We start from the raw sequence: 12,080 nt of genomic DNA on the forward strand, positions 1-12,080 counted from the left end.
TAGGGTTTAATAAAGGTTATACACTATAACTGGAGTATGTCTCTCAAGTTCAGTTCAGACTAGAAAGTGAGTCAGTATATGCTGTGTGAATATGCACCACCAAGTATATTTAAGCAACCAGTTGAGGTGCAGGGACGCTTTCTCTAGGTAGAACTAAGGAAACTTGCTTGAAAGTATTGCTCAGTTGAGAAGGGAAACCGAGATGTGCTAATAGAATTGTAGCGTCTAACAACACAATAACAAGCTCTTCTCTCAATATTACCTTTCTGGACAGTTTTCTTTTTGTGGGTGAGAAAGGGGGAATTCTGAATGTGAACAGTAAGGGGAGGGGTGTTGAAGGGTGACATCACTTTAACTGCAACATCTCATGATGACATGCACATGTACAGTTATAGAAATTGCGTGTTTTCTAATTTCACACCAGACTGCTCTTCAATGGAGGTGTTCACACAGTTAGCTGTAAGCCAGTGATGTGCATACCACTGGGAGTCAGCCTTAATTTGGACATAAATATTGTGCTACCTGCTGCTTTGGTGATTACTTAGTAGGCTTCCCTTTGTTTTTCACATTGGTAGTAAGGGGAAAGGCAGTGGCAAAGCACTTGGGGAGGGAGCAGTTGGAACACTAGTTCTTGTGTTGCAATATCATTGAAAATCTGAAACTTGGGGGTCGGGGACGACTTTCTGGAAAAGGTAAAATCTTTAAATGAAGGCTTCTATGTACTAAACCACTACCAGACTCTGATGCTTAAAAGATCTAACGTATGGTGTTTTCTACCATATTTAACTTATTAAATGTCTGTCTCTGCAGTATACATATACTGCTAATTCCATAGTATTCAAGGCCAGGCCCAGTGAGTGGTAATGATGAATTTAGGTCACTCTTGTATATTTACATTTCAGTGGAGGTTTTTTCTTCTTCCCTTTCAGTAACCTTAATTATAGTACAGTCAAGAGGTTGCCTGCTTAATTTCAAAATAGAAACCCAGTGGGCCAATTGCTAAGTTTTGGTCAGCATTATACTATCAATTTAAACTTGTAATTGAAAACTGGAAGACTGTCACCTGAACTAAATAAAGCTTTTTTCTTTGATACCACTGGGCTTGTGCCTCTGCAGTTTTTCCTCACTGAGTGAAGATGACAAACTACTGTATATATTAAATGCCAGTGTGCCTGGAGCTAGTGGTCTATAGTCTCTAACTGCATAATGTCAAGTCAAGCATGGGTTATTGCAGAACAATGAGTCGTACAAGTGATGTTGACTCTTATCCTGTACCCTCTACTATCCACAGGAGCGTAGAAATATTACTTCAAAGCTTTTACTGTAGAGTAAATGCTTTTCTCCTAATGTTGGTACATATAGATGCTTTTGTTCAGAATAGCTTTTGCCTTAATTATTATTTTTGGTTTCAGATTAGCGCAGAGTTCAAGTTTTGTCTTACGTATAATCAACACATTTAAGGTAATTTCATTAATAAAACAATTTTGAAATGTTTTCGTACACTTAAGTAGATTTTTGTTTTTAATGCGGTTTGTAAAGTCTTGAGTTACTTAGTTGTGTTAATTTCTGAACAACGGAAAGCACATTCTCAAAAAACAAATGTCATAGCTGTGTAACTGTCTTGGTGATGGTTCCTCCAGCAGATTCTGTCAAACTTAATTCTGAAGAGCGGAGTTAAACCCAGAAGATTAAAATTGTAAATTGAAACCATCTAACTTATTTCTGAGGGAAGACTTCTATCAGCACTGCTAATAATACCTAGGTATCCCATAACCCTTATATCATACCTGACCTCTAATGCTAAGGCCTATGAACTGGCTGCATATTTTAAAATACACACCAGCTATATTTGTTATGCAAAGGGTGTTTGTTTTTTAGTCCTTTGAAGTTTATTAGTTTAATATTGAGGGCAGTCAGAATTAAGTGACTAATTTAGACCAACAGACAGTGGGCTTGTGGGTTGCTGCCAACTTTCTGATTAATAGTGATTTCAGGTGTGCAACATGCAAATGTGCAGAAGAGTAGAGAGGGCAAATGATAGAAAACTTGAAAACTTCCAATCTCTACTCAGACTAAAAGTTTTGTAGGTGGTAGTCTTGAAAGCCATGAAACAATTGCCCCAAATCTTCTGACCTAGATTATAAGAATATTTACTTTCTGCAGAGGTGAAAGGAATTCTAGTGTGTCATTAGTCTACCTTACTTGTTGCACAATCCCAACATTACTGAAGGGAATAAAACATATTAAAAGCTAGTTCCAAAGATCTCCACAAACAATCAGGAGATCTTTCCACCCACACATGGCTGTTAACGATTTTTCTATTGGGTTGCAGCTCCCCAAAGAAATATTAGCACAGTAGATCATCTCCTGAACATAGAAAAGTTTCTCAGAAGCTGTGAGGAGGAGCCCAAGACATGCTTATGATTAAAGAAGCTATAAGTTTAAGGAATGAATAGAAAAACTGCCAACACTGAAGAAGTTGGGAATGGGGTAGTTAACTGTGGCTTACATTAAGACATCTTAACTTAAAATGGATTTTAGTAATTTTTAAATTGTGAATCTACTGGTAAAATGTGACTGTTTATAAGTTCTGCTAGAATACTACCTGAATAAAAGAGAAGGTTATAGTTGCACACTTTAAAATTACAGTGGTGCCTCGCAAGACGAAAAGAATCCGTTCCGTGATTCTCTTCGTCTAGCGGTTTTTTCGTCTTGCGAAGCAAGCCCATTGACGGATTAGAGGATTAGCGCTATTAGCGGCTTTTAGCGGCTTATCAGCTTATCAGATCAGCTGATAAGCGGCTTAGCGGCTTAGAAAAAAGGGGGGGAGGAAAAAAATCCCGCAGGAACTCGCAAGACATTTTCGTCTTGCGAAGCAAGCCCATAGGAGATTCGTTTTGCGAAGCACCTCCAAAACGGAAAACTCTTTCGTCTAGCGAGTTTTCCGTCTTGCGAGGCATTCGTCTTGCGGGGCACCACTGTAACATCCTGAATTCCAGACTATCTAGGAAATACTGAGCTAAAAATTCTTTTAAGAAGCTCTTCCCTCACATAACCTTTGTGGCTGCATACTAAAATGACGAGTTATTGGAGATTAAACATCATACTGGTTCATGGATGTTGGCGCAGTGTCCTTAACTTGAAAATTGCCACTGAATCCACCTGTGTAGTTGTAGTTTGAAAATCTATTTCTGAGTGGTTTACAATATTCATATATTACTCAAGATCTGTAATGGAAGTTGGGAGAACAAATTTCCAGCTGTGAGGAAAAAACCTTACCAGCAATTTCCAGTCAGTTGTATTTTACTGGATGGTCCTTTTCTGCACTTGTCCTGATCATGTCCTTGCCTGGTTATACAGACTATTGGGAGTTTCTTTGACAACTGCTTCTCAGCCTATGAAGCAGGATGCTATGGTGGGTCACCAAAGCAGGCAGTTCTGTTTTGCTGATACTGAAGCTCTATAGCAACAGGACACAACATTGCATTCAGAAGCGGAAAAATTCTCTCCCCCAGGAAAGCAGCTAGCATGGGGATGACCGGTTCTCCAAACCTAGGGAGAAAAAAATAGCCATAGGAAGTATGTTTCCCATTCAGTCCCAGTAAGGAATGGGGGAGAGAAGTTGCCTCTGAGTAGAACACAAATCCACATCATTCCAAATAAGAAAAGGCTCACCAAAAAACTTTCAAGGCCTGTTTGTGTGCTACTGAGTATTTGTCCAGGGATATATATATATTTGTTTGAAATGAATGTGAGATAAAGTCCTTCCCGAAACCTTTGTTTTTCGGTAACAGAGTTTGCTGTGCCTAGACCCTGTGTGAGAAGTCTCTGCCCCCCCCCCCAAACTTCCTCTTGTTTTCTAGAGGAATCTGTTTCTATAATTTATCGTTCTTTTAAAAGCCAGACTACTGCTGATTGGTCTCATAATTCACCCTGCTTTTGCACTACCACCCCATCCCTTTCTCTGGAAAAGGAAAGGTGGTTTTTCACTTCCCTCATAGAAGCTGTGTTGTCTGTGTTTTGTGTTTTGTGTTTGAGTCCCATCAACTGCTAAAATGTAGGTATTCATTCTCTGGCATACCAGCAGTACAAACAGTGGTTATGAAGGGAGCTTGTGAATGAAGGGCAACAGTGTATATAGCTTATTTTTATAAAATGATTGCTGCTTCAATGTCAATGGAGATAGAAATAGAGATGGAGGAAAAATTGGTTTTAAATGGATTTATACGTGGAAATTGTTCCAACCTAATTGAGCTTTGCCTGCATCAGATAGTCTCAGGTATTGAACGCCTGCCTATGTCTGAGCCACTTATCCATTAACAGTTATTTTTAAAGCCTAATTATACGCAGAATTATACACACAAAAACGTATATTGTAATTGCAACGCGCACAAGTCCTATGTGGTACCATATTTCTGCAGCATAATTTTATTAACACATGTATTCTTATACAGCTATATGCATTGTTGTATGTATCTCTGTGTTGGTTACTTTAGGAAACCTTGAGCATGTATGTGTATAATAATGCGTATAATATATGTGAGTTGTTCATATTTTTAGCGGAACTGATAAAAAAGTAACTCATCATCAAGAATAAGCTTAGCATCAGTGTTTTCATAAAATTGTTTCCCTAATCTGATATTATAGTTTGTCTACTCTTGATGGCTTCCTTCATATATTTGGATTGGGTAGATTCCTTATGGAAACTGCACAGGGCATTTAAATAGATGTAAACAATTTGGATTTAGAATAAATGTGATTTAGTAAACATTACTGGGTTTATACACATAATTAAGTTTCATAACATCCTAACTTGAACAGCTGCAGTCAAACAAAACTTTGCATCATTTAGCAGTATTGCAACGTAATTGTAAGGACTATTGAACATGTTCATCAGCAGTCTGCAACTGCCATTCTGTGCTGGTAATCCCAGTAGTGTTTCTTACAATTTGAGAAACAACAAAGCTACATTAGATGAGAAATCACTATTAAATAAAACTCTTAAATGGGTTGCTTGTGGCTAGACTAAAATTTCTTTATTTGAAACGTTTGTCAAGTACTTTGATGCGACACACCTCCCCTTTCATTCAGAAATGAGATCTCTCTGACTCAGTTCATTGGCAAGGACCAGACTGTACATTCCTTCTGAAAGAATGGATGCTGCTGGAAATTGCTGGATAAATGTGTATATGAATGGTAGAAAAGCAAAAGCATTGTTCACTTTTGTTTTGCTGAGGGCACACACCATGGCTTGATTTTACAGTAATCTGTACTGGTTATGTTTTATTGCAGATGTTGGCTGTTTAAGCAAGTCTCTCAATCCTGGTTGCAGGTGGCAACCATCCTTTGAGTCTCTTTCTTAGACCCACATTTTGGATTATTTGTAGTGGTGCACAACAAAATCTATATAGCCGCAGTTTTAAACACAGAGAAAAGAATTATCTCAAGTGACAATGTTTTTCTTATATAGAGAGCAAGTACTTGTAAGTTTCCAGCTTTTGTACCCACTTCTCTGGGAGGAAGCCCTATTGAACTCAGTGGGCCTTGCTTTTGTGTTGACATGCATAGGATTGCATCATAAGCCGCGTACCGGCTGCTCTTAATTCTACAGTCTGTTCCCTTGCACATTCATGAATGAGGGTTGCAAGCTTCGTTCAATGGATAGGCAGCAACTTGAATCAGTTGGACTTGAGTTAAGAATATGCTAGTTATTTCAAAGGCCACTTTTTCTTAATGTAGAGTATGAGAGAAGGCCACTTCTAGTGGCCTTTCTAACAGACCAGTTTCTGGTATCCTAAACATGCAAATCTATTTAAATATAATTGGCTAAAAGAAAAGTGGTTAATGAGCGAAAACTTAATTGTAAGCAGCCCTAGCATGAATGTATCAAGAAATATCATACTTCACTAATGGTGGTTGGATTATGAATAGCGATGCTGCGTTGCTAAGACTGGCGGCCAGTAGTAGCATTGCCTTAAGGAAAATGTGAATTATTGCATGCCTTTCTCTTGGTGTACAAGTAGGACTCTTTTTACATGGGGCAAGGCTGCTATCAAACAAACTCAATCAAGCACGGATTTAAGTCTGTAATTTTGAATTGAGTAGCATTTTCCTTCAAAGGCCATAATGTTTGTTTAAAGCCTCCCACTCAAGTGGCTGTTTTTTATTTCCAAATATCAAAGTGTTCTGTTTGCTTTCCAGGTTTTTGAGCATGAAGAAGAGAACAGATGAAGCAGAGCAGAATGGAGCAGGATCTATCACTCCCCAAATCCTAGGAATTTTAGTTCATAAACACACTTGCCGGTGGTTGTGGGCAACCATCTACTTGATGTAAAGAACTTAATTTCAGTATAAACTGGCTCTGGGCAGCGCCGTTGATGCTGCAGCTATGAGTTGTAGCAGCTGTAATTATGAATATTTCTGAGATAGTGAAACATGGTGTCCAGTTTTCTATTGCATTTTTTCAAGTGGAAAAGTTTAACTGAATGGTTGACACACAAGTGGTGGAAAGAATTGTGCATATGCCAATTTTTGTAACCTTTTTACTTTGAACTACACTGCTTATGAGATCTCATTGTTTTGGAAGAATGGCATGAACAAGTCTTCAGGAACAGTTGTGGTAAATTGTAAATGCTCACAATTGTGCACACTTTCTGGGTATTCCTCCCTGGTTTTGAAAGCTGTACACTTAAAACATTCTTAAAATTGCTGGTGTCTTGAGTGACGTAAGCCAGCTGACAATGGTAGTAACCAAAGATTCCAGTTTTTAAGCATATGAAAGACTCTGCCTGCTTACCTGTGCTAGAAGTAACAGCATCTAAAGTGAAGACTTAAGAGAAACTTAGCGACTACTAGATTATCTTTAGGACTCTGCATTAACTCTATAATGTTCTTGGTATAAAAGGAGAAACAGCATATTTGTCACAAATTTAGTTAACATCTTACAACTGAAACTTGTATGTAAGTTGTTTAGATAAACGTAATCACTGTAAACATTATATGAACGAATTTTGTTTTTATTTTGGAAACGGGAGCTTTTTTGTTTACAAGTTCATTAAAAACTAAACTGTTTCTGTAAGGAAATGAGGTGTTTTTTTAATTTGCCTTGATAATTTGCAATCTAAATTAGACACCACCCTTTTTAAAAATGGGCAACTACAAGGCCATTTGTTAAAGCAAAAGTCCTATTTCTTAATCATTTTAGATCTAGTGTTGTAACTCTTCCTCACTTTTGTTTTTCAATAAATTTTGTATTTTTTTTCTTGATGGGGAGGGGCGCTCTTGCATTTTTATAATCTGTTGCATCGATACCCAGCCCACTGTAACAAGAGACTGGATAAAAATAAAGGCATCTTTTCAGACCCATCACAGCAGCTCACAAGCCTTGCTGTTGTCTTGCATTGGCTGGACTAATTTGCAAAAGTAGCTTTGAAGATTTAAAATGGAAGTGTGTGGAGGATTTTGAAAGAAGGAATTTTCTTTTCAAGTTCTTGTGAAGTGGATATGACCAGATTTACTCTTGTTCTCAGGCAGCATCTCGGTGTGCGATGTTCACATGGGTTACTGCCTTAGGCTATCCTCACTCTAATCCAGCTAAAAGATACTCTTACTGCTGGTGATTCGTCTAACAGTGTAACTTATTCCTTTATAGCATGTCAGAATAAATTTTAAAAGTTGTCTGAAAATTCTGCCAGATGCCTATTGTGTACATGGTTTTTATGACTTTTGGACCTGCTATGTGTTTGGGTTGCAGTGCATATTATGCGGGACACTGAAGCTCTTGAACAGTTGTTTTTCCACAAATTGAATTTTCAGGTATTTTATGGTCATGTGAACAAGAACATTTTCAAGATGCATAGTCTACTTTTAAGAACAGTTTGTGGAATGTTATGTACTGGTATGGTACATGCAGGTTAGCTCAGTTAAGTGAGTTGGGCATTTTACCGTCACTTTAAAAAAATGCAGACTGAACAAAAGCTCCTTAATTGCTCAAGAATTGAGAAATGATTGAAATGGGTTATACTGCAGAGACCATGGGTAATGTATGGCACACCTAGCTTTGTGATGCATTTTTCAATCTCTCTAGGGAATGATAGGAAACCGGTAGAATAGCAGATAAAAGTTCAACTTGAAAAACAGTTGACTTGTTTAGCTACAGCTATCACCTGATTGAATAAATCTTAGTCTGTTTGCATAACTTTCACTGAATAAATTAGAACAAATTTGTATATAAGTAGCATTAACATAATCATTTTTTAAGTTTACATTCAGCCTTCAATCTGAAGATTTGCAAAGAGGTGCATAGCAATATATTAAATTCACAAACCAGTACAGGAACCATAGAACAGATATCAAAACAAAATATCAAGAAATAGAAATTCTGACAATCAAGCAGTAATCCAAATCCACAAGTAAATAAATGTCGTACATAATGCCTAAAATAGGGGACAGTGCCATATCTCTGGTGAGGCAGCTCACACCCGGAGTGCCACAACAGAGAAGACCCTGCAGGGCCTCTCCTGCAGATCCTTCCTGCCATCCTGTACTTGAATAGTACTTGTGCCCTAAACCAAAGTCAGCACCTTAAATTGGGCTGGTAGCAAACAGGCAGACCATGCTGATCCTTAAGGAATCACTGCTACAGGATCCTGCTTCGCTGCAGTTTCTGGACTATTTTCAAGGGCAGCACCACACAGAGAACACCACAGTAGTCTATTTGAGAGGATGCATGTAGTACTACTGTAGCTAAAAAGAACTGTAGCTAAGCGTAGGTGTTCCTTGGCACCTGCGCCACCTGGGCCTCAAGACCCTTCTCTAAGCAACTCCATCCAGAACAGGCAGTCTTCCCAAACAGTTAGTCTTACCAGGGTTAAGCTTCAGTTTATTGGCCTTCATCCAGACCATTGCCTCCAGGCGTCTGTCCAGCACCTGAATCAGCCTCTTCTGATTCAGATGAAGTGGAGAGATAAGGTTGTGTGTCATTGGCATGCTAATGCCATTTTACTTCCAAATTTCCAGATAACAGCTTCCATGAGATAGTAAAGAGCATGGGGACAGACTTGTGCCCTGCCAGATTCCACAGCATAACTGCCAGGGGACAGAGCAAGTCTCCCAGTGCTACTCTTGAATATTAGTTCTGCAGTTAAGAGCAGATGCACTACAATATGGTGCCTCTGGCTCACGACCCAGAGAGCTGATTCAGGAGCATACTATGGTTAATGGTATCAAATAGCCATGGAGAAGAAGAGAACCAGCAGGAGTCATGTGAGATGACCAAGGCCATTTCAGAGCTGTAATAATTAATAAAGCGAGACTGAAATGGGGCAGAAGCTGGCCAGTCAGCACCCGCTCAATCACTTGCTCCGAAAAGACATTTGTGGCTAGGTAATAATTATAATATTTGTATCCCAGCCGAGGGCGGGCTCGGAGCAGCTAACATCATGAAAACTACACAATAAGCACAAAAACAGACATCAGATAATTAAAATGCATCTTAAAATATTAATAATTTTTTATTTGATAATAATTTTTTATTTGCAGTTGCCCAATACCTCCAGCTCCAAGGAGGGTCTCTGGAGAAGAAGCCTCACAACTGCCTTTTTGAGGACTGAGTATGGCCTTCCTAAGTGAAGCGTTAACCGCTTCCTGGACCCCACTCAATAAGGCCCTCCCTGCTAGCTTTTATTTGCTATGGTGGACAAGGGTAGAGGTGGTAGTCTTGGACACCTATCAGCGCCTTGCCCCTCGGGCCACAACAACTGAAACTGACCCTAAAATCCCGGTGAGCCTCTGCCAGACTAGCTTTCTACCAGAGCAGTCCTTTTTCTAAAGGAACAATTTTTAAAAAGATGCCTCTTCTAAAATTATTCTTGTTCAAACAAGCACCCCTCGTAATCATAATCTTTGTGTCAAAAGGATTGATGTATCTCTTAAGATGGCACCTATTGTCAACACTGTGAGAAAAAGTTTACATTAAATGGGCAATTAATTGTGGGCATCTTTTAGGTCAGTTGGCTAAATGTTGCAACCCTGCTTTGAACCAAGAATTCTGAACAATGAAGTGTGCAGATAAAACTGTTCACTAAGCTAATGCTGGTGCCTTAATTGCTATCTGTAATAAAGGCCAAGAAGTGCAGAATGTTGAATTAAACTTTCAAAATCTAGGCTATGAATTTTTAACGGGTTGTGTTGCCACATTGTTACAGGAATCTACCGGTAACAAGAAATTACTTAGCAACATGGCAGGTCTTTTCAGGCTTCCCCTCCTCCATTTACTTATTTATTTTTAAACAACTGTAACAAACATATAAAGGTCTTTTCAAGCTACCTTTTAACACAGATGGAGCAGCAAGGCTAGAGGTTCCCCAAGCAATTGCCTTACAATAAAATATTAAAAGTATGCCAGAAGCTGCTCTTGATACATACTAAGAAAATAATTCCTTAACAATTCACATCAAGACCATAGAGTTAACAATCACCTTTTCTTTACAGCCTTTGTGTCCGCAGTGGTCAGAATTGCAGTTTGGTGGTCGTGTTGGAACTGGGCTTTTCTTAGCATTGATAATAAGCATTCTGTTGGAGTCTTCAGGAATTTGAGTTGAGTTCAAGTTTTCTTTCAAATGTTTCTGGGCTACTAAGTGAATAGAGATTGCTGAAAACCCGTCAGCTAACTTTATCCTAGGATTGGTTCCACTGCTGGGTATTAAACTAGCTTTGTACTGAAGTAGTATTGTTCAGAGGTTCTATACTCTCCCTGTCATCCTGTTTTTAAGTAAACACTGTTTAAAACTTTCCTAAATGTGTATGTTGCATATGTTCTGAAGTGACACGGAGCTCTTGCAGCAAGAAGTTTTCACATGCCTGTCTTTGAGGAAATCATCCTGAAAGCGAAAGTTCGTTGCTCTGGTTGTGCAGATGCCTCCATAAGCACTCAAGGCCAAGTCTTCCATTTTTTGTGTGTGCGTCCTCTTCTTAATTTGCCATTAATTCTCTTCATTTTATACTGCTGTGCAGGAGTTATTTTTTCTATTTGTTTAATGGGTCTACTCTTGCAACCTAGGTCTGCGTTTGAGCAGATTCATCAGCCCCTTTAGGATTTTTTTTTTCATATTAAAAAAATACTAAATAGAGAAGAGTCTTTGCAAGAATTTACAAGTCCCTCAGAATGGGGCACGACATGTTAAAGTAGTTGAAGTTCAATTTGAATTCTTGATTGCCCTGAGATGCACTGTTCTGCTAGTAAAAGGCCAGGAGCCGAGTGTTAGAATTCTAGACTTGGTTAATCAAACCTTTTGGAAATATAGAAATCTTTTTATTTCCCCTGATATATAATAAACAAGCTCTTTTCTGAATTAAATCATCCTTTAAAAATATGCTGCTCTTTAAATAAAAGAACAACAACACCTTGACATCCTAGGAGTTTTGTTTCTGTTTGTGGTCCGTAGTGGTATTTTAAATGGGGAGCTTCAAACCCTACCCTATTGTGCTAAGTCTGGATTCCACTATTGTTCAGTTATCTTGGATCTTAACTGCTTAGAAACAGCACTTGCTTCTGGTGAGTGAAATTTGCACTGCTGTGGAGGTAAGCTCCATTAAGAGAAGTATCTGCTGCCTTAATTTGCAGAACATGAGCTGAGAAATATATGTCGAACCATTTCTAATGAACTTCAAAGCTAGTTTTGGCCTTTATCAGAAAATATGGGGATATTTTTAATTATTTTTCACCCCCAAGGAAGGGCATTCAAAATAGGTTGGAAATAGCCATCTTCAGGTGTTAACTTCATGGAGGAGCCTGAGAGATCATAAGCCAGCTCAACCTTGATGTCGTGTGATCAGAGTGGCCATCCATAGGTTGGAAATCCTATGTGCAATGAAGGTGGTCCCCTTCAGATTCAGCCTATTGGTCTTCAGCTTAACTGTGTAGCTCACTTGTGTGGCATCATTGGAGTAGAGGTAGCCCTGCATTTTCCCACAAGCCCCTGGACGTGGGTGTCTGAAGACAGGTAAGATGAAGCTCCCACTGAAGGAGCAACAATTTCATTGTGCTTTCAGTGTGGGAAAAACAGTCCAAACTTTTAAAA

The 12,080-nt window shown here is 38.8% G+C and overlaps 1 protein-coding gene across 6 annotated transcripts in view; it reads left to right on the forward strand.

The window, feature by feature from the left end:
* Positions 1 to 10,792, forward strand: part of CSNK1A1 (casein kinase 1 alpha 1) — a gene marked incomplete at its 3' end in the record, with an annotated part of 42,397 nt that extends 31,605 nt beyond the window's left edge. For 4 of the 6 annotated variants that reach the window (XR_014216923.1, XR_014216924.1, XM_082213077.1 and 1 more), the window contains 2 exons: positions 1,413 to 1,461; positions 6,202 to 10,792. Coding sequence is in view for 4 of the 6 variants with exons in the window: in XM_082213077.1 (XP_082069203.1) it covers positions 1,413 to 1,417 (5 nt within the window). The remainder of the gene's footprint in view (positions 1 to 1,412; positions 1,462 to 6,201) is intronic. The other 2 variants (XM_082213076.1, XM_082213080.1) reach the window with 1 other exon arrangement.
* Positions 10,793 to 12,080: the final 1,288 nt, after the last annotated feature.

Source organism: Podarcis vaucheri (genome assembly GCF_965113315.1).
Source record: "Podarcis vaucheri genome assembly, chromosome: 2".
In the NCBI taxonomy this organism is placed as follows: Eukaryota; Metazoa; Chordata; class Lepidosauria; order Squamata; family Lacertidae; genus Podarcis; species Podarcis vaucheri.